Below are 17,506 nucleotides of genomic sequence, written 5' to 3'. Positions count from 1 at the left end.
CCACAACACTCTACACTTACATTATATCCACAATGTTGGCAATTAATTGGACATATTTGTAATTAGTAAAGTTGTGTGTTTTTTTTGTTGGAGTATAGTCTGCATGTGTTTGTGTGTGTTTACACATATGTGAATGAGGTTTTTGTTGCAGGTTTTTCCAGGGTTTGGGTTAGAGTTAGAGTTAGAGTTAGAGTCAAGTTATGGGTTGGTGTTAGGCATGTGGTGGTTGTGGTTATGGTTAGGGTAAGTCTCCAGAGAATTAATGTTACTCATTACAATCTCCCCCCTTAAGTTAGAAAAACAAGTATGTGTGTATGTAGACCGCCAGCAGTCTGCTCTCTTTGCTTTAGTCGGGGGTTGTGGAAGATATTTGGTCCATCAGAAACATCCAGCATGAGTCCATCTCAGCAGACGATCACCATCATCTCAGGTTTACTCTTAATGTCAGGTAATGATGACCTACTTTTGTTCACCTCTTTATTAGAGAGTTATGTGTGTGTTATTTTCTAAACTGATGCATGTTTACCTCAAAGTATCTTTCTCTTCATGCAAATAATAAGCAGTACAGTTATTATTTTAATAATAATTAGTGTAGTAGTTTATGCTGTTTCAGGTTTAAGTGACGTCATCTTTTCTGTTTTGGACAGGTAGATTTGAATTGACTCTTGTCATTGTATACGAGGAGAAAAATCCCTGAAAACATTTAACTATGCACCATATTTCACTATTTATCCTCTTGCAAGCTATGCATGCCACATTATGTTGAACAAAATGACTTTCTACTATTTACCTTATGCCATATAGTATCTATATCACAACATTACTCAGTGTTATCCAGCTGTTTGGATTCCAGCTTAATTCAAAGCTCATTTTCTTGTCTGTGTCCAAATAATTCTGGCAGACTTTTTGAACATATGATCATATAAATAATTAATATATTAAATATGCAATAATATACAATTGAGTAATATAATAAATATATTATTGTGGTTTAATGGTATTTAAATTGTGCAAAGTACAGCATTAGGTTTACATGGTTTAGTATAGCTTTGTATTTATAAATCAGCTCTTCAAAAACTAATGATGGGAAAGTTTAAAAGTGCAATTAAGGTATTATCAAAGTGGCAGTCTGTGTTGTTTTATAAACCTCCCCCCTCTCGTCAGTGTCTCTATGTTACTGTAAACTGACTTGTAAAGAAGGCCACAGCGGTCCAACCTATGAGTCCATGCAGGCTGTGTTTGACCTACAGCCCTTCAGGCCCGCAGTGAACCTCAGCAATCCCACCATAACCAACATCTCCTTCACCCTGTATGCTGTCCTGGGGGTGGTGAGTCTGTCAATTCATGCTCTAAGAAAAATACCAAGAGCACTTAAATCCAGTCAGTCTACATACTGTATGTACATACAGTCATCACTGCAATTCATATTACTGATTGCCATGTGTATTGTTTCAAATCATTGCATTTTTGACTTAACTCTAACCTGGAGGTAGTAATCAGCTTCAGGTTCACCTGTTGTTTACTTTCATTTTAGAATGAGAAGACCCAGATACTCACTACTTTCCTATGGCTGAGACTGGTAAGTAGCACGGAAAGACAATAACGTCATTAAATCTGATTTTGCGCAATTTATCGTGTGCCTGTAGCCACAGCAGGAACAAGTACTAAGATTACAGCAGATAATTTAATTCTATGTTGGACAGGTAATCATGCATTCTTTTGGATTATTTTACTGCAGTACTGGCAACATGAGTTCCTGGTTTGGCAGCCTGATGAGTGTGACGGCGTCACCAGGATTTCTCTCCCTGTGAGGCAGCTCTGGTCTCCAGACATTATCGTGTATGAGTTGTAAGTTGAATTCAGCTGTAAATTTTGTTTTGTCTTTGATAAATCTGAGGGTCTTGTATACACAAACTAAATTGCTCATTACACAGTAGTTACTGCCCTGAGGCAGACGGGCGCACTTACCACCCATTCAGATCTTGTTAAGTGCCAGTGAAGTTTAAGCATTAAGAGCAGATTCTGAATAGAGCATATGCAAGTGTCACTGGTCCATGCCTCGCCCCAACAAGGAACAACAAACCCCATGTGAGCCATCAGCTGCAAGTAAGAGGTGTTGACACAGAACAGGATGTGAGGACATCACACCTCCTGTTTGATTCAGAGCTGAGAATAGTTCTGGAACTGGCAAAAGGCTCTCTGGTCTTGTTATAAATCCTGACAGGATACAACCTGGTATAACAATCTGGAGATACTAAATCGAGAACTGCTGTGTCCTGCATCAGTGCTGCAAGTGGTGGTGTCATGTTAGGGAGCGACAGTGATGTCCATCAAATGTGGATTGGACATATTTCTTGCTCAAATCAGTCAGATATTTAAAACATGTTTGAAATTTTAACATGCAAAGTTAGTTCAAGCAAAAACTTTGCATGAATTGTGAAAGTGATTTTACCTCATATTTTTGATTCCCCATGGGTCTCATTTAAATTCCATCTCAATGTGTTTTTTCTGTCATTTTGTGTTTCACTTCTTCCTGACTCCTCCACCTCCAACCCTCCCAGTGTCGATGATGATGTCTCCCAAGCTTGTCCTTACGTGTACGTCAACCACACGGGTCACATCCGCTGGGACAGGATGTTGCGGCTCGTCTCAGCCTGTAACCTGGAGATCTTCAGTTTTCCGTTCGATGTGCAGAACTGCACATTTACATTTGGCTCCTACATGCACACCAGTAAGAAAAGACTTATTAAAAATTATACAATCGCAAATATAAACTCATCAAGTCATAGGCTACACTCAGACACATAGAACCTAAAGTGGGTCAGAAAATGCAATTTATATTTTTGGGATTTTTTTGCAGGGAACAAAAATAAATACAAAAGAAAAAATGAGAACAAAAAAATAAATCACTATGTAATAAATCAGGCTCAGCCTTGAGCCATCTTGTTCATTTAGGTTATCTTAGATTGGAGTATAGAACTGTCTTCTAGCTTTCCCTCTCGCTTATTGTGTTTTTCTTTCTCACAGTACGAGATGTAAGGGTCAGTCCAGCCCTGACCTTTGAGGAGATGTCTGGAAACTCAAAGCGTTACCTGGAAGCCAGTGGAGAGTGGGAACTGGTGGACATACTGGGAGAGACATCTATCCTCCAGTTTGGGATCGACGAGTGGGACATCATCACCTTCTGGGTGAGGGAAAACAGTTTACACAGTGTTTACTACTCTAGCAAATATAACAACCGTAAATAAAACGTCTGCCTATCAGAGACAACAGTGGGCGAGTCATGTCACATTTTATATTGTTTGCTTAATCTGTATAAAAGCCAAAGTGCATCTTTATTTGTAGCCTTATATGTAAAATGCAGACAGGAGCGTGGTATCACTCTTCTCATCTAACTCTCATCAAAAAACAAACGACTGTATTTCTCAAAATGTCAAATTATTATTTAAATCGTCTATAATCAATAATCTTACAATAAGAACGTATCAAATGACAAATTGAAAACAATGTAACAACGTGACAGGCGTCTCTCACGGTAATGAACCTGCTCCTCCGCTTGACTTTATGGAGCTTCAAAGCAAATTACCTGCTGAGTGCTAAACAGCAGACAGACACAGTTAAAGACTAGCTGGTGAACATAGTGTAAAATTTAGCAGCTAAAGAGTCAGATAGTTCCCTGGTGACAAAATTGGACAAGTGGACCCTTGTGTACTTGCGGCTGCGAAAAGTATAACACTAGCTTAAATAAGCAACTGTAGACAAGTTTGCTAAATCAACCCTAAAAAGGTGACGATATGTCAGTGTTGCAATACATTAAGATCCTTGCTGTCAAATACAAAAAACAAACGTTTTAAATTTGTGGATTACACGTCCACAAAGATGCATTTAAACTGAACCTACCTTTCTTGTCCACTAGGTGGTCATCAAGCGGCGTCCAGTGCTCTACGTGGTGAACCTGCTCATTCCCAGCTCCTTCCTCATGCTCATCGACATCCTGTCTTTCTACCTGCCCCCCCACAGCGTCGACCGCGCCTCCTTCAAGATGACCCTCATCCTGGGCTACACCGTCTTCCTGCTCATCATGAACGACCTGCTGCCCAGCACAGCAAACGGCACGCCCATCATAGGTCAGAGGTGATGACATGTAGAGGTGACATAACCGGGGGGTTTAAATAGCCTGGGTTATTGGTTCCACCACCAACAACAGTTACTGTCCCATAGTGACCAAAACAAAATCAAACAATGGAGCTTTAAGTTTTGGGGTTTTTTTGTGACAAACTACAAAATTGTCGGACTGCCTTAGTTTCAACGGCCGACTGAAACGAATCAAAATGGTTGCACAAAAAATTGCAAAAAACATTTCTCAGGGTTGTTCCAACATTTTCTGGTCAATAACAAAACTTTTACATTCCAAAAATTCTCATGAACCAAACAATGACATATTTAACTCAATGGTAAAGTGTGGATTTTTGGCATATTTTTGGTGTTCTGTTGTAAAAAAAAAAAAAAAGTGCTTAGATAGAACATATAATATATTTCAAAGATGTTTAATTTTGTTGTATCAACACGTCCAGAAGCAACTCTACATGGGGTCTTTTGCTCTAGTTTAGTTTTTCTTCAGTAGAAGAAGCAGTCTCTGTACAGATCCTGATGCTCTCAATGAGAAAAGGCAACGCCCAAATTGAATCGGTTTATTGTACTGTTTATCACTCTATAATTTTATTTATATTTTGGTATATCAGAAATTTTATTCTTTTTTTTTTTATGCACTGCTGAAAACTGGTGGTGAAATTTTGCAGGTCTGCCATGCAACATTGCAAATGCTTATTAATAATGCACTGCAAAACAGCCTGCAGTGATAAAGTTGATAGTTTTCTGAATACATCAATATATTGTTTGATGCTCCATCACAGAGAGAGAAACTCAAAATGTCTGGTCCATTAAAACAAAAATAAAGAAAAAAGCTAGCTAGTTAAAAAAGAGAATATACTGTATAAAAGTTTACTGAAGAGTAAATATAGTATTTTTGATTAATGGTAAGTTTTAAAAGCTGGAAATCTGATTACCTTGCAAAAGAAATTGCTGAGTCAATGGAAATGACCAACAACTCTAATAAAAAATCTTAAAAGTTTCACACATGACCTCTCTAATCGGTATCCTTCAATGTTCCAACCTGTCCTTCGATGTAGGTATCTATTTCTCAGTGTGTCTGGCTCTCATGGTCATCAGTCTACTGGAGACGGTCATCATTACCAACGTTCTCCACCACAGCACCATGAAATATCAAGAGGTTCCAAACTGGGTGAGGGTGGTTGTCCTCAAACACATCGCCACCCTCATTTGCTATCGCTGGCCGGAGGACGTCCAGCCCCCGTCTGTACGACAGAATGATAAACCTGAAAGCTCAAATGGCAGCTCAGTACAACCAGCCAGCCAGACACCTGCCCAGCACCCAATCAACAACGGAGGTACTCAAACAGACCCAGTAACACGATTGTTTATATTGTTTAATATATATATATTTATATATATATATAGATATATATATATATATATATATATATATATGAATTTGGCTTCATAAGTTGAGTTCAAAGCAACCTCCACCTTACAGAATCTTACTCCAGCTATTTGTAAATCCATTTTTAAGTTTGCGTGTGAAGTCCTTCAAGCTCCAAGTTCATAGTAATTACTTGCTGGTTTCAAATGACTGACTTAAAAAAACGTAAGGAACGTCTTAGCAAGCTAACATCTGTATTCTGTCCATTCAAAAGCAATCACGAAAAGCATACATAAATGTTACTGGGTGTAAATATTTAAGTAATTTCTGTTATAATTTAGTGATACATAATCCTCAGGAAGGTAAACACATTTGTTTTAACTGTGCTGAGTTTGAAGGTTCAAACAGCAGATGCAACAGGTTTCTGGTGATCTCTCCCATCACTATTCTCCTGCCAGGTATAGCGGCTCTGCCTGAACTGCAACAGATCTGTCAATACCTGGGTGACCTTCGCGCCCACCTCACCTCGCTGCAGAAGGAGAGCGAGCTGCAGGGCCAGTGGTGCCACATAGGATATGTCCTCGACTTCCTGCTGTTCCGCATCTATCTGCTGCTCATCTCCTGCTACGCCCTGGTCATCATCTCCATGTGGTGCGTCTGGATCAGCCAGTCCTAACTAGACAAGGGCAGGGATCAATTCACTGTCAATTCAAATAGCTGTATAACTAAAAGGCAACACAAAGCCTCTGCCAACATTTATCAGTTATTGTTTTGTAATGTTAAAGTTTATTTTTCTGGGTTTGATTTTGCAAGGAAATACAATGTACATGCACTACTGCTGGTTTCGATGTCCTGTATCATGTACCAATATGTAAATGCAGTGGAATAGTGTTGGGACAATGACTGTATGATATTCATCATCATCAACAAGAATATTTACCATTCCCATGCGTTATTTGCTGTTGTTGATAAGCTAACCGGTAGCACATCATCTCTTCTCTGTAAGTGTAATGAGTTCTTTGTGAAAAATAAAAATCTAAAATATCAAAGTGACCAATGTCAAACTACAGATCATGATCACTGTTACCACCAATATTTAGTGTTATCAATGATAAGGATGTATGACCTGAACTGTACTATATTTTTTTTCTGAAAATTATTGAGAAAGTTGTTTTTATTTAACTCAACAACTTCCTTAATGTAAATGGCCTTTTTGGACAAAGTTCGATCTAGCTACCAACATAGCATTCAAGCAGTACTGACAGAGATATCAAATAACACACATGAATACGGGTTTACATAAACATTTGTTCAAGTACTTTTGAATCTTTGTGCATCCTTTTCGACTTCTATTAATACTTCCAAAGTAGGATTATCCTACCATCTCTAGAGTTGGATGATTATCTGGTACACTCATAAGCAGGGACTATGCTGTTGCATATGAGTGGGTTCCTTCAGGGGTTGATTCTTGGACCTCTATTATTCAACTTATTGCTTTAATTTATGATAATATGATTGACCTTCTCTGTTATTCACCAGCTGGCTATGTGAGATGATAGATATGATAATAAGAATGAATTGCCATTTCATTTTCATTCCTTTGTTGTTTTATTGAGTGACCTATTATCGTCATTGTGAGCATGTCTGCATATTGATGTTAGTGTCTGGTGAAATGTACAGTCTCACAAAGCAGCCAGTGCGGCTGCTGACTGTTTGTTTTGTTTCGGTGCCGCCAACTCATTTCTGAGTTGGCACAACAAATTTCACCACTGATAATTAAAGAGGCAAAGCGTCATTTTCATACAGTGCCTTAGGAAGCAAATTAACATGACAACCAGCCAATTGCATGCTGCTGTGTTTGCCTTGGCCTTAGCTATCATTACTTCTAGTGAAGTTGTTGATGCATATAAATACAAATCAAACTGATGATGATTCAAAAACCTGTTGTACAATTCAAGTACTCATTGTGCAAATACAGTTATCACATGAGTGGATCTCTGCAAGCAACTGGGAGTAGGTTATGCTACCATTCACTATACTCTACAGTCAATATTGGCCTTCAAAGGAGGTTACACATTTAATCTACCTATGAACAAATTCAGGTTGCTCCAGCAGATAGTCTCAGTATGATGGAGCAGACTTGAATTTTATGCTTTATAATCACAGGCACTTGACACAATAAACGTTTAAGTGAGGCTGAAAATGACAGAGGTAAAGCCCGCTGAGCTCATCGTCTTCTGTTTCATGCTTCTTCACGGTAAGATGGAAAACATTTTGACTATCCACAAAATAAGCAAAGAAGATGATTCGTTAAGAGCTGAATTTGGTATTTCTTTGGTTACTTCTCGTCCTTTACAACTGGAACCTCCTTCAAATAATAGTATAATAATAATAATAATAATAATAATATAATAATACTAATAATAAAGTTTTATCTAAAGTTTACTTATGGTTTGTTGTCAGAAACTGCTAAACTAGAAACTAAAGTGAAACACAATAATGCTTTTTCCTACTTAACACGGATATACTACACACACAGTAAACGCAGCTATAAAATACAACAAAACAAACAGGGTACAGATTAATATATGTCTACTATTTTCTTAAATTACATGATACAGGTTTGACTAAATGATTTTAGGAACTACATGCTACATTAATTAAAACCGTTTCAGTCCTTGTTTCTATGAGGCATTTATTCATTATTACGAGCATTTATTGTTTTTAAAGAAAATCAGTCATGTATCTGTTTAATTTAGTTATTAAAAGATTAGCTAAATAATCAGGTGCCACTGATATGACATATAAAGATATAACAAAAAAAACACTTACCTATCTTCTAACAAAGAACCCTTTATAACGGGTTTATAAGTTGTAACTTAATCACTTATTTTGTATTTGAGAAGCATTTTTAGGTCTTTCTTATTGACAGTAGAGTGATGTCAGGAAAAGAAGAAGACAGATATGTAACAAAGGTCCCTGGTTGGACTTGACTGTTGCAGTTCATGGTGGCCATCTTAACCCCTAAGCCAAATGTCACCACACTAACAGCTATATAATAGTGAATATGTCATTTACTAATAATTTATGAACCATTAATAAGAACAACTTTTGGGTTGCCAGGTTGAGGAAAAACCTTCTGGCTGGTGTTTATTAAGCATTAATAAAGCCTTTAGTTACAACTTATAAACCCTTTTGTCTGACAGACACTGATGTGACGCTAAAAGCGGATGTGAGTTTTCAGATGTTTTCCAGTAATATGTGTTTTTCTCCAACCACACTACGGAAGCCAAAAAACAGCTGCAGCTGCAATCATTTAATTTCATCCTATTATCTTTGGCTCTTATGTTAATTATCTCGTCATACTGGATTATAAGAAGCCGAGAGGAGTCAATGGGGTGGCCATGATCATTTCCAGACCCATAACCAAAAATCTAATTTTCCAATGCTCTGTGCCCTGGATCCGACACCCACCCACAAACAATTATGGCATCTATCTGGCAGTTCTTCAGGCTAATGATCCTGTTATCTTGAGAAAACAACTTTGTTATGAAAAGATAATTCACTGATCTTATTATAAAAGGTTGAAAAGAAACATTTCAACTGCAGTCATAACTGAAAGATCTGTGCCCATACCAGGAAAAATATCTTAACTGAACACATCAGTGTTCTGTGAAAGTTCTGACGGGCAAGTGATAACTTTTTCTCATTTTTTCAAGTCTGTGTTTTTCTCATCTGTGAAAACAGGTGAAATGGCTTGAGGCCTTCAAGGTTTTATGGACAAAGGTCTCTTGGGTGAATGTCCTATGTGTGAGTCATTCTTCCATTACAGCTTTTCCCTTGTGTGGACGTTGTCCCTCTTTATACTCTGTCACCTGACTTCTTAAAACATTTCTTGCAGAAAGCCTTCACCAATTAAAATACATGTCTAGCCAAAAGAAGGAACAGATCAGAGTGCATGGAGAAATTAGAAATAGTTTTCACCTATTTTCACAGAATGTAGAAAAATGAACCTGAAAAAAAAAACCAAAAAAACATTTCACCTGTTTTCACAGATGAGAAAAAAAAACACATGCACTGTATTAACTGTATGATTTTTGTTTCATACTGTCTTTTTTTAAACTCAGGTTTTGTAGCAGCATTGAACTGCACCAGCCCCACTCCTGAATCCTTGTTTAATGGCCTTGAGAAGGAATTATTCTCTAAACATCTGCTCCGCCCTGTAAAAAGCTTTTTGAATCCAGTTAACATATCCATCGCTATCACTGTGGTGGGAATTGTAGGAGTGGTGAGTCTACGCAAGCACCTATCGCAATTATACCTGCACATAGGAATGCATAATTTTTTCAAATAAGTTTTTAACAGTCACTGATTTAGACTCATTATCAAAATTAATTAATTGCCAATTGTCATAATTAACATAAAATATGTTTCATCTTTAGGACGCAAAGACCCAAACCCTGACAACAGTCTTATGGCAAGTCCTGGTAAGTTTTAAGAGCCCAAAAACATTATAGATTTGGAAGCTTTTATCTATTGTATTTATATTGTAGCATCTTCCTAATTAATCTGATTGTATTAGTGGTTGTTTGTAGCAAAGTTAGCCAAACCGGGGGGGGGGGGGGGGGGCAGGGCTGAAATCTGCAGATTCTACCAGTTGTTTTCTCTCATAAATCAAAGAGATTTAGTTCAAAATGATAATTACACACCTATTGGTTTAAAATGATTAAATTATATTATGATATTGGTATTGTGTTGTTTAATGCAGGAATGGGATATAGAGGGACTGAGCTGGGATGAAGAGGAATGTGAAACTAAAAGAGTCTCTGTCCCTCGGGAAAAGCTTTGGGTCCCAGACGTCCACGTCGCAGAGTTGTGAGTTAAAAGGATGTTCAGTAGTTTGTGATCTTTTTCAAATTATTGTTCAATTAATCATTTAATAGTTAAACTGTTGTAATTCTATCGCATTCTTTTCCAGCATGGATGAGGACAATTCTCCGAAAACTCCCTATGTCTACTTATACAACACAGGTCGTGTTTTTGATGATAAACCAATCAGAGTGGTCAGTTCCTGCAGATTAGAAATCTATACTTTCCCCTTTGATATCCAAAACTGCTCTCTGACCTTTGGATCATACCTCCACTTTGGTAAGCTTTGAACTGCATGACTCATACTGTTAAATTTACAGTACAGGATAAAATCCAGATTTGTATACTACAAATGTTGACTGGAGATTAACTCTGGTCTTTTTTTTGTCAATTGTTAATCTAACTTGAGGTATACAAGTGTTGGTAAAGAAATATGAATATAATACAAGGTTACACTAAAACACTTGCATGCCTCACATTTAAATCATTTGACAAATTCAACTGTGAAAAGCCCTTTTTAGTATCAAAATATCCCAGTGCATTTGGATGGATATATGTAAATTTATATGAATGACTGTGTTTTCAGTACTGGCCCGATTGCATTTAAATTTTAAAAGTCCAACGTGTAGCCTTTTTACTCAAATATTGCTGGCTGTTTCCATGTGGTTTCAAGTCTTTATGCCAAGCTAAGATAAGCAGCTGCTTGCTGTAGCTTTAGATTTACTGTACACATGTGAGAGTGGCATGGACATTCTAATCTAAATATCAGGAAGGAAGACGGTGAGCATATCTTACAAAACACTGAACTAAAACCACATTTACTTTAACAAAAGCTGCCACAAATCACAGATAACATCACTTTGGGCATCTAATGACTCAAAACAGAACTGTGCTGTTAAATGTTATTCAAGCTTCGGATGTAAGGATGGTTCAAGGGGCCACAGCTGAAGAGATCCTGCAGGAGTCCAGAGAAGTGCTGAAGACCAATGGAGAGTGGGAGCTGGCAGACATCATTATAGCTAATATTGCCCTGGCGTTAAGTGAGGGAGAATATTCTGAAATCCAATACTCTGTAAGCACTTTTGAATGTTTTACTCATCACTATGATCACCTATTTTGAGTTATAATTGCTGATCACACATTATAGGTTCTGAATGCAGGCATACATAGACTATATACAAATGTTCATAGCATACTGTTCTGTGACCATTATATGACTATTATTATATATTTTTTTTTTTTATATTTTAAGAACAGAGGTTTAACCTACTGAGACCAAGCAGAGTATCAAGGCTGCCTATCCCAGACCTAACCAGTCTGATGGTTGTAATGCAGAAATACCTCTTGGCAACTTTCTTTTTCATAATAATTATACCAGTATTTAAGGATGTATGCAGTGATAATTTGCTGAAGTAAAAATGTGAAGATGACTCTAAAAATATCAGCCTCCAGTGGAAGGAGAGACCTAAAGCAAATGCTTTTGCATGCAAATTCAGAAAGAAATGAAAGTCCTTAGTCTGATTTTACCAACTGTCCCTGTGTCTCTTCCCAAGATCATTTTAAGACGTCGGCCACTCCTCTATGTGGTGAACCTGCTGATCCCTAGCTGCTTCCTCATCACATTGGACCTCTTCAGCTTCCTGCTGCCTCCACAAAGTGTGGACCGATCCTCCTTCAAGATGACCCTCATCCTGGGCTACACTGTCTTCCTGCTCATCATGAACGACCTGCTGCCTATCACTGGGGAGACAACACCTATCATCAGTGAGTGACACCTGTGATATTTTTGTTTCAGAGGTGAAAGAACATGCATGCTTATTTATTAAATTCACTGTTGCACATGCGCATTCAAAACTAAGAGCTGCTTAGTTTAACCACACACTCTTTGACTGCTAACTGAACAACTCTGAACATGGGTGGAAAGTGTTTATTATTAAATTTCTGGATAGAGACTATTTGTTGGTAGAAGGTAGATATAATTAAAACTGAACTAGGATATTGTTTCTGGAAAGAAATTTTGTTTAATTTGTTAAATGTTATTTTTTAATTCTGTAAGCAGCACAAACCTCCAATGTATTGGCGTGGCAGAGAAATCAGAGACTTGACTACAGTTTATATTTGATGATTAGTCTTTTCTGCAGGGTTATTAGAAAACTGCCCCATCATCAGTTGCAGCTCCAGCTGTGGTTTTCCACTATAGTTTTCAACATACACTCATGGAGACAATTATATTTTAAAACCATTAGCGCCCAATTGGCTAATTTACGTTTAAAAAAATAATACTTGCCCTCAGAGTCATATAATGGTACAGCATGAACATGTATACATGTCCCACATATGTTTTTGATTCAGAGTGACTTACGTTTTCTGAAGCTGTCATCAGGCTCAATGTCCCTCGCAAACAAGCGAGCAAAATCTGCTTTGAAATCACAGAAAAAAGACGCTCCTTTTAACTCCAGAACCTGCCTGAAAATCATCAAGTTTTTAGTTTTATTCAGTATCAAAGTCTTTTAGTGACAGTTGTCTTTACGTCCACGTCTACACTGCAAACAGGAACAGCTAGTGGCTAATGCGGAATACTTTTAATGGCGCTAATTTTGTTAATTGTGAACAAATATCGGTTAAAAACATTCAAGATATGTGCCACAGCTGACTTCCTGGCAACGTTACAGCTACTTCCTGTTTACGTCCCCCCAAGTCCCCAAATTATCGGAAGTGTAGTTCCAAAACTTACAGCGTAATTAGCCCCCAAATCAAAGTAAGACCAAGAATAATAACAGGAGTGATAAAAATCCATTATTATTATTCATTCAGGTTGCAAAGTTTAATTATTTTTTTTGACAGGAATAAGGCTCAGAAAGCCCCATTGACTCTGCTCTAGCCATTAATATACAAATGTGCCCTGTGTTCAAAACCTGTTGACAAAAAAGTTAAATTTGTGTGGGGTGATGGGGGTGTGCATGAACATGGATGTCTTAGTTTTGTTTCAGGGGAGATCTTCAGTGTCAGACCCCTGCAGTAGAAGCCAGAGAGAAGATATTTTTATTTCATAGTATCTGTGAAACAGTAGTTAATACCTTGTCTTCTGAAAAAACTGGATCATCCCCAGCAGCTTTACAGCCTAAATGCCAGCCTGGCACTGGGCTCCACCCTGAATAAGAAGACTTAATGAGTGTGTTGGCTTTAGCATCCTGGTTATGGTTTCGTTGTTACAAAGGCACACCTCATTGCAGATGATCAGAAACCGCTGCAATTGTGTATTCAAGGAGATGAATAACAGGTTCCTCAAGTTTTAATGTAAACATTATTTCCTGTACACAATTATAACCAAGATAAGACTGAAAACCAGGATAGCAACATGTAAAACATTAACAATATTTAATGAAAAGTGTACTTAACCCTCCCTGTCGCTGCCGCTGTGGCTGTTGTTGTTGTTGTTGTTGTTTCCTGCAGATGTGTTCTTCTGCATCAGTCTCGCTCTGATGGTGGCCAGCCTGTTGGAGACAGTGTTCATCACTAACATCCAGTTCAGCTCCGGCCAGTACAGCGCAGTGCCTCAGTGGCTCAGCATCCTCGTGTTACAATATCTGGCTGTTGTCGTTTGCATCCCTCCAAAGAAAAAAAGCAACCGAACTACAGTCTTCTTCAACCCATCTACTAGAGGTATATCATTATTATTATTGGTAGTACTAGTAGTATTGACTTTAACAATAAAAGACTTGAGAACTTTAACCAGATATTTGATTTAGTTTGACCCGGCTGCAAGGGATTGATTGGGTTAGGGAAACCTTTGCAGTATATTTTGGACAAAATATTTTATAGAACTACATGTTACGGAAAACTAATATGTAACATCTTTGTTTATTGTTGTAGTATCTGTTGAATAATTTATACAAACTATGAAAATTGCGGAAACCTCTCAAGTTTGTCACTGATCTATAAAATTTGCTTTTTCACTTTCTTTCAAATGACTTTCTTCTACTCATGTCAGTTATCGTTTCAATAACGCACAACAAAGTGCCTTGAAATACTAATAACAATCACACTTAACTAAGATTCTTAGATTCCAGTTAAAGACTGGTTAAATGTTATTTGTTGCCAGTTTAATTGATGGTTACAGGGGTTGTATTTCATCATTTAGAGTTAACTGGAAACATCCATTGATTTTACTACTTAAAGTAGTGGCATTCACAATACTTGTTGTTGAGCTGTTACATCTGACTGAAGTTGCTGGAGAACTTAGTTCAGCATCACTTGAATTTTCAATCGTATTCATGTGTTTATTTTCCTCCTAAATACAAATGTATGGATATATAAACATGTTACATTAAAATCACAATTCTCCTTTCACAACAATCTTACTGGGTAACTGGTAACTGCGCGCATAACGTTTCTTTGGAAATGACTGTTACTTATGCACTGATTTCAAACAGTTGTAGAACAGTTGAACTACATTGGAGGAGTCCTGATGTAACATTTTGATCGACACCAGCCAAGACTAATAATTTTCTTTATGATTATTAGCACTATTTATATAAATTCACACATGTTGTTTTTTGTTTTTGACAGACCCAGCAATCCACACAAACAACAGCAACATCTCAGTAATTGATCCTCAGGGCATGTCCGATGATATACCTCTAGTGAAACCCCACCTGGCCCTCTCGGCTCCTCCGGAGCCGGCCCTGGAAGAGCTGAAGAAGCTGAGCAGAGATCTCGTGGCCATCCGTCTCCAGGTGGACAAACACTTCCAGGGGAGCAACACCTCGCAGGAATGGCACATGATCGGGATAGTAGTTGACCGCCTGCTGTTCTGCCTGTACATTATTTTCATCTCTGTCAGCTTCATCACCATCATCGCTATCTGGATCTGGAACAACTCGTATGCTACATGATTAATCAGCAGGTTACATGTACAAGGAGCTCACATGCTGTGGGCTAGAGTGGTACTTAGCTGGTTAACTCAAGGCCAAAGTTTGGTAGACTTATATTTGTTTTTTGTTTTTAAGATTATGTGAAGCAGTGGTTTGTACCAAAATTCTGAAAAAGAAACTCAAAGGTTTTATTATATTATATATATATATATTCATACTGCATTTCACTTAGATTCCCTTTGCATCAACAACTTCCACAAAGTGGCAAAAGCTGCCGAATCTAGTGTCCAACCCGCTCTTGTAGACTTGAGCAGTTAGTGTCTCACGTATGAAATATGCCAACATACAGTGCACTTCACCCATGCACACGTCTCTTAATATTGCTTCAAAGCAGAAGATTATCCCACAATTCACCTGCATCACACCAGTCCAGTTGTTGGGGGTAATCCACCATTACACTGGTTTTAGTTTAGCTGTGAGACTAAGAATTATCACAAATTTGACGTCAGTGTATATATAAATAATGAAGGAGAATCTCTATGGTTAATCCTGTATATTTGCTCCCTTTGTGGAAATTAAGTAAAACCAACAAAACATCTGAGCTTGATAAAGACGTGTTTGTATTAACGAGAGCCACAGGATGTCCTCATTAATCATGTGCCTCCCAGTGAGCTCTGACAAGGTGTGGGTAACTGGCATGGAGCCCTGGTCTGATGGCGAGTACACAACTGCCATAAGAGTAGCAGGTATATGGTCATTAATGATGCACTCCCAAATTTCATGTCAATCTATCCAATAAATGTCAAGACATTTAATTTTACTCGAAACCACAAATGTCAATGTGATGGTGTGAGAGGAAAAGTAAAGAGATCACCGAAGTCACTGGGATTTATCCACTGGGGACCGTGAATGTCTGAACAAAATGTCACGGCAATCCCTCCAATAGTTTGTTGATATTTAACAACTGATAAAAAGCAAAATGAGTAATGCTAATGAAGAGGCGTGTTTATCATTTAGTAACATTTGTGGTTTTAAATTTTGATGATACAATCAACCCCTCTGATTTGTTTTTAATGTCATATTTTCATTTTAAACAGCTAGGTTTTATACCAAGTGTAATTATTTAAACAATGAATAAACAGTGAACCAGTGAAGCAGAAGAGTCCAATGTTGCTAACCACTGTGAAGCGGTAAAGATAAATCCTCTTTTTAAAAAGCCAATCAACATCCTCAGGGGAAAATAAAAACCTCAGCCTGTAATGCTTAACTGTGTTTTACACTCTAAATAAAATTAGATTTAATTTAATGTATTTATAATTACACCAACAAACTTAATAGTTTTAATGGAGGAAGTAAATCCACATTTGTTTCCAGTCTGTGTCCATGTACAACACTAAATCAAGGGGAAAGTTTCAATTAATTTCAAGAAATCTTATAAAATTTTATACATTTATCTGTCTATGAACTTTATAACTATATTTTGGTTACAAAGCTACAATGTTAAAACCACTTTTACTCTTTTTAAAAAAATGTCTAAACTTATTACTGTATACTGTCGGATACTCTTTATTGTATTCAGTTTACTACAAACCCCAAATCCAGATCATTATCTACAAAGTATAGATTTCATTTTCAACAGGCTACAGGCAATAATCATTTTTTTATGACACCAGTAGAAAGATTTCCCAGATCCTCCAGATGCTCTCAGGCCACAGTTTACATTATGTTATTGAGGTTGAAGTTCTGCTGAACTGACTGATGTCAGATTGTATCCACAAGATGGAGCTATTGGTCAATTGTTGAAGGTTTTAGACACAGTAAAGTGAACTGTGGGCTGTTAAATAGTTAAAACTGTATTTCAAAAAGAATAGTCCAGAGAAGTGATTTTTACACATTAATGCATGAATCATTATAATTTAATATTGTGCTGAAATGGTCCAGTCTACATAATGAGTTTTATATAAATACATTTTGATGCTTCTGCTCTTCTAAAGGTTTATGTACAAAATACAAAGAAGGCCCAAATCTGTCTTTTTCCTGTGTTCAGCATGCTTTGACAACAAATAACGTCAGTGCTGCCTCACCGTTTTCTGATTGTAGCACACATTGCATGTTTATGATTTTGGGTGATTCTGAAGTTTTTTTTCTACAAATCTTGTTGAAAGTTCAGGGAGTATTTGATCAGGTTTTATCTGTAGTGTGGATTTAAGTACTAAGTAGTGTTACTCTCTTGAGAGAAAGAACTTCAAATGTAGGTTTAAAA

The 17,506-nt window shown here is 37.4% G+C and overlaps 2 protein-coding genes across 2 annotated transcripts; both read left to right on the top strand.

Moving 5' to 3' along the window:
* Window positions 1-81: 81 nt before the first annotated feature.
* LOC111650051 (5-hydroxytryptamine receptor 3A) lies at window positions 82-6,319 on the top strand. Its single transcript, XM_023399830.2, has 9 exons — window positions 82-448; window positions 1,165-1,328; window positions 1,535-1,579; window positions 1,739-1,848; window positions 2,562-2,731; window positions 3,028-3,188; window positions 3,917-4,127; window positions 5,190-5,468; window positions 5,959-6,319. Exons 1-9 carry the CDS (start codon window positions 307-309, stop codon window positions 6,174-6,176), a joined length of 1,500 nt encoding a protein of 499 aa, XP_023255598.1. The 5' UTR covers window positions 82-306; the 3' UTR covers window positions 6,177-6,319.
* A 1,260-nt stretch (window positions 6,320-7,579) lies between these two features.
* On the top strand, window positions 7,580-17,268 carry LOC111650044 (5-hydroxytryptamine receptor 3A-like). Its single transcript, XM_087172205.1, has 9 exons — window positions 7,580-7,757; window positions 9,628-9,788; window positions 9,943-9,987; window positions 10,269-10,375; window positions 10,479-10,648; window positions 11,281-11,441; window positions 11,923-12,133; window positions 13,823-14,032; window positions 14,939-17,268. The coding sequence occupies exons 1-9, from the start codon at window positions 7,703-7,705 to the stop codon at window positions 15,262-15,264; spliced, it is 1,446 nt and encodes a 481-aa protein (XP_087028331.1). The 5' UTR covers window positions 7,580-7,702; the 3' UTR covers window positions 15,265-17,268.
* The last annotated feature ends 238 nt before the right edge of the window (window positions 17,269-17,506 follow it).

The sequence above is a fragment of the Seriola lalandi genome, unplaced genomic scaffold, assembly GCF_002814215.2.
Source record: "Seriola lalandi dorsalis isolate HSWRI2012SDOR001 ecotype SW California unplaced genomic scaffold, Sedor1 jcf7180002052122, whole genome shotgun sequence".
NCBI classification, from domain to species: Eukaryota; Metazoa; Chordata; class Actinopteri; order Carangiformes; family Carangidae; genus Seriola; species Seriola lalandi.
Note: the sequence above shows the minus strand (reverse complement) of the source record. Positions and strands in the feature narration are given on the sequence as shown.

Coding starts and splice junctions, on each gene's coding strand:
- LOC111650051 (XM_023399830.2), top strand. CDS start 307: ATGTGTGTATGTAGACCGCCAGCAGTCTGCTCTCTTTGCTTTAGTCGG. Junction 2,732..3,027: donor TGGCTCCTACATGCACACCA/GTAAGAAAAGAC, acceptor TCTTTCTCACAG/TACGAGATGTAAGGGTCAGT. Junction 4,128..5,189: donor AAACGGCACGCCCATCATAG/GTCAGAGGTGAT, acceptor CCTTCGATGTAG/GTATCTATTTCTCAGTGTGT.
- LOC111650044 (XM_087172205.1), top strand. CDS start 7,703: ATGACAGAGGTAAAGCCCGCTGAGCTCATCGTCTTCTGTTTCATGCTT. Junction 9,789..9,942: donor TGGTGGGAATTGTAGGAGTG/GTGAGTCTACGC, acceptor TTTCATCTTTAG/GACGCAAAGACCCAAACCCT. Junction 12,134..13,822: donor GGAGACAACACCTATCATCA/GTGAGTGACACC, acceptor TGTTTCCTGCAG/ATGTGTTCTTCTGCATCAGT.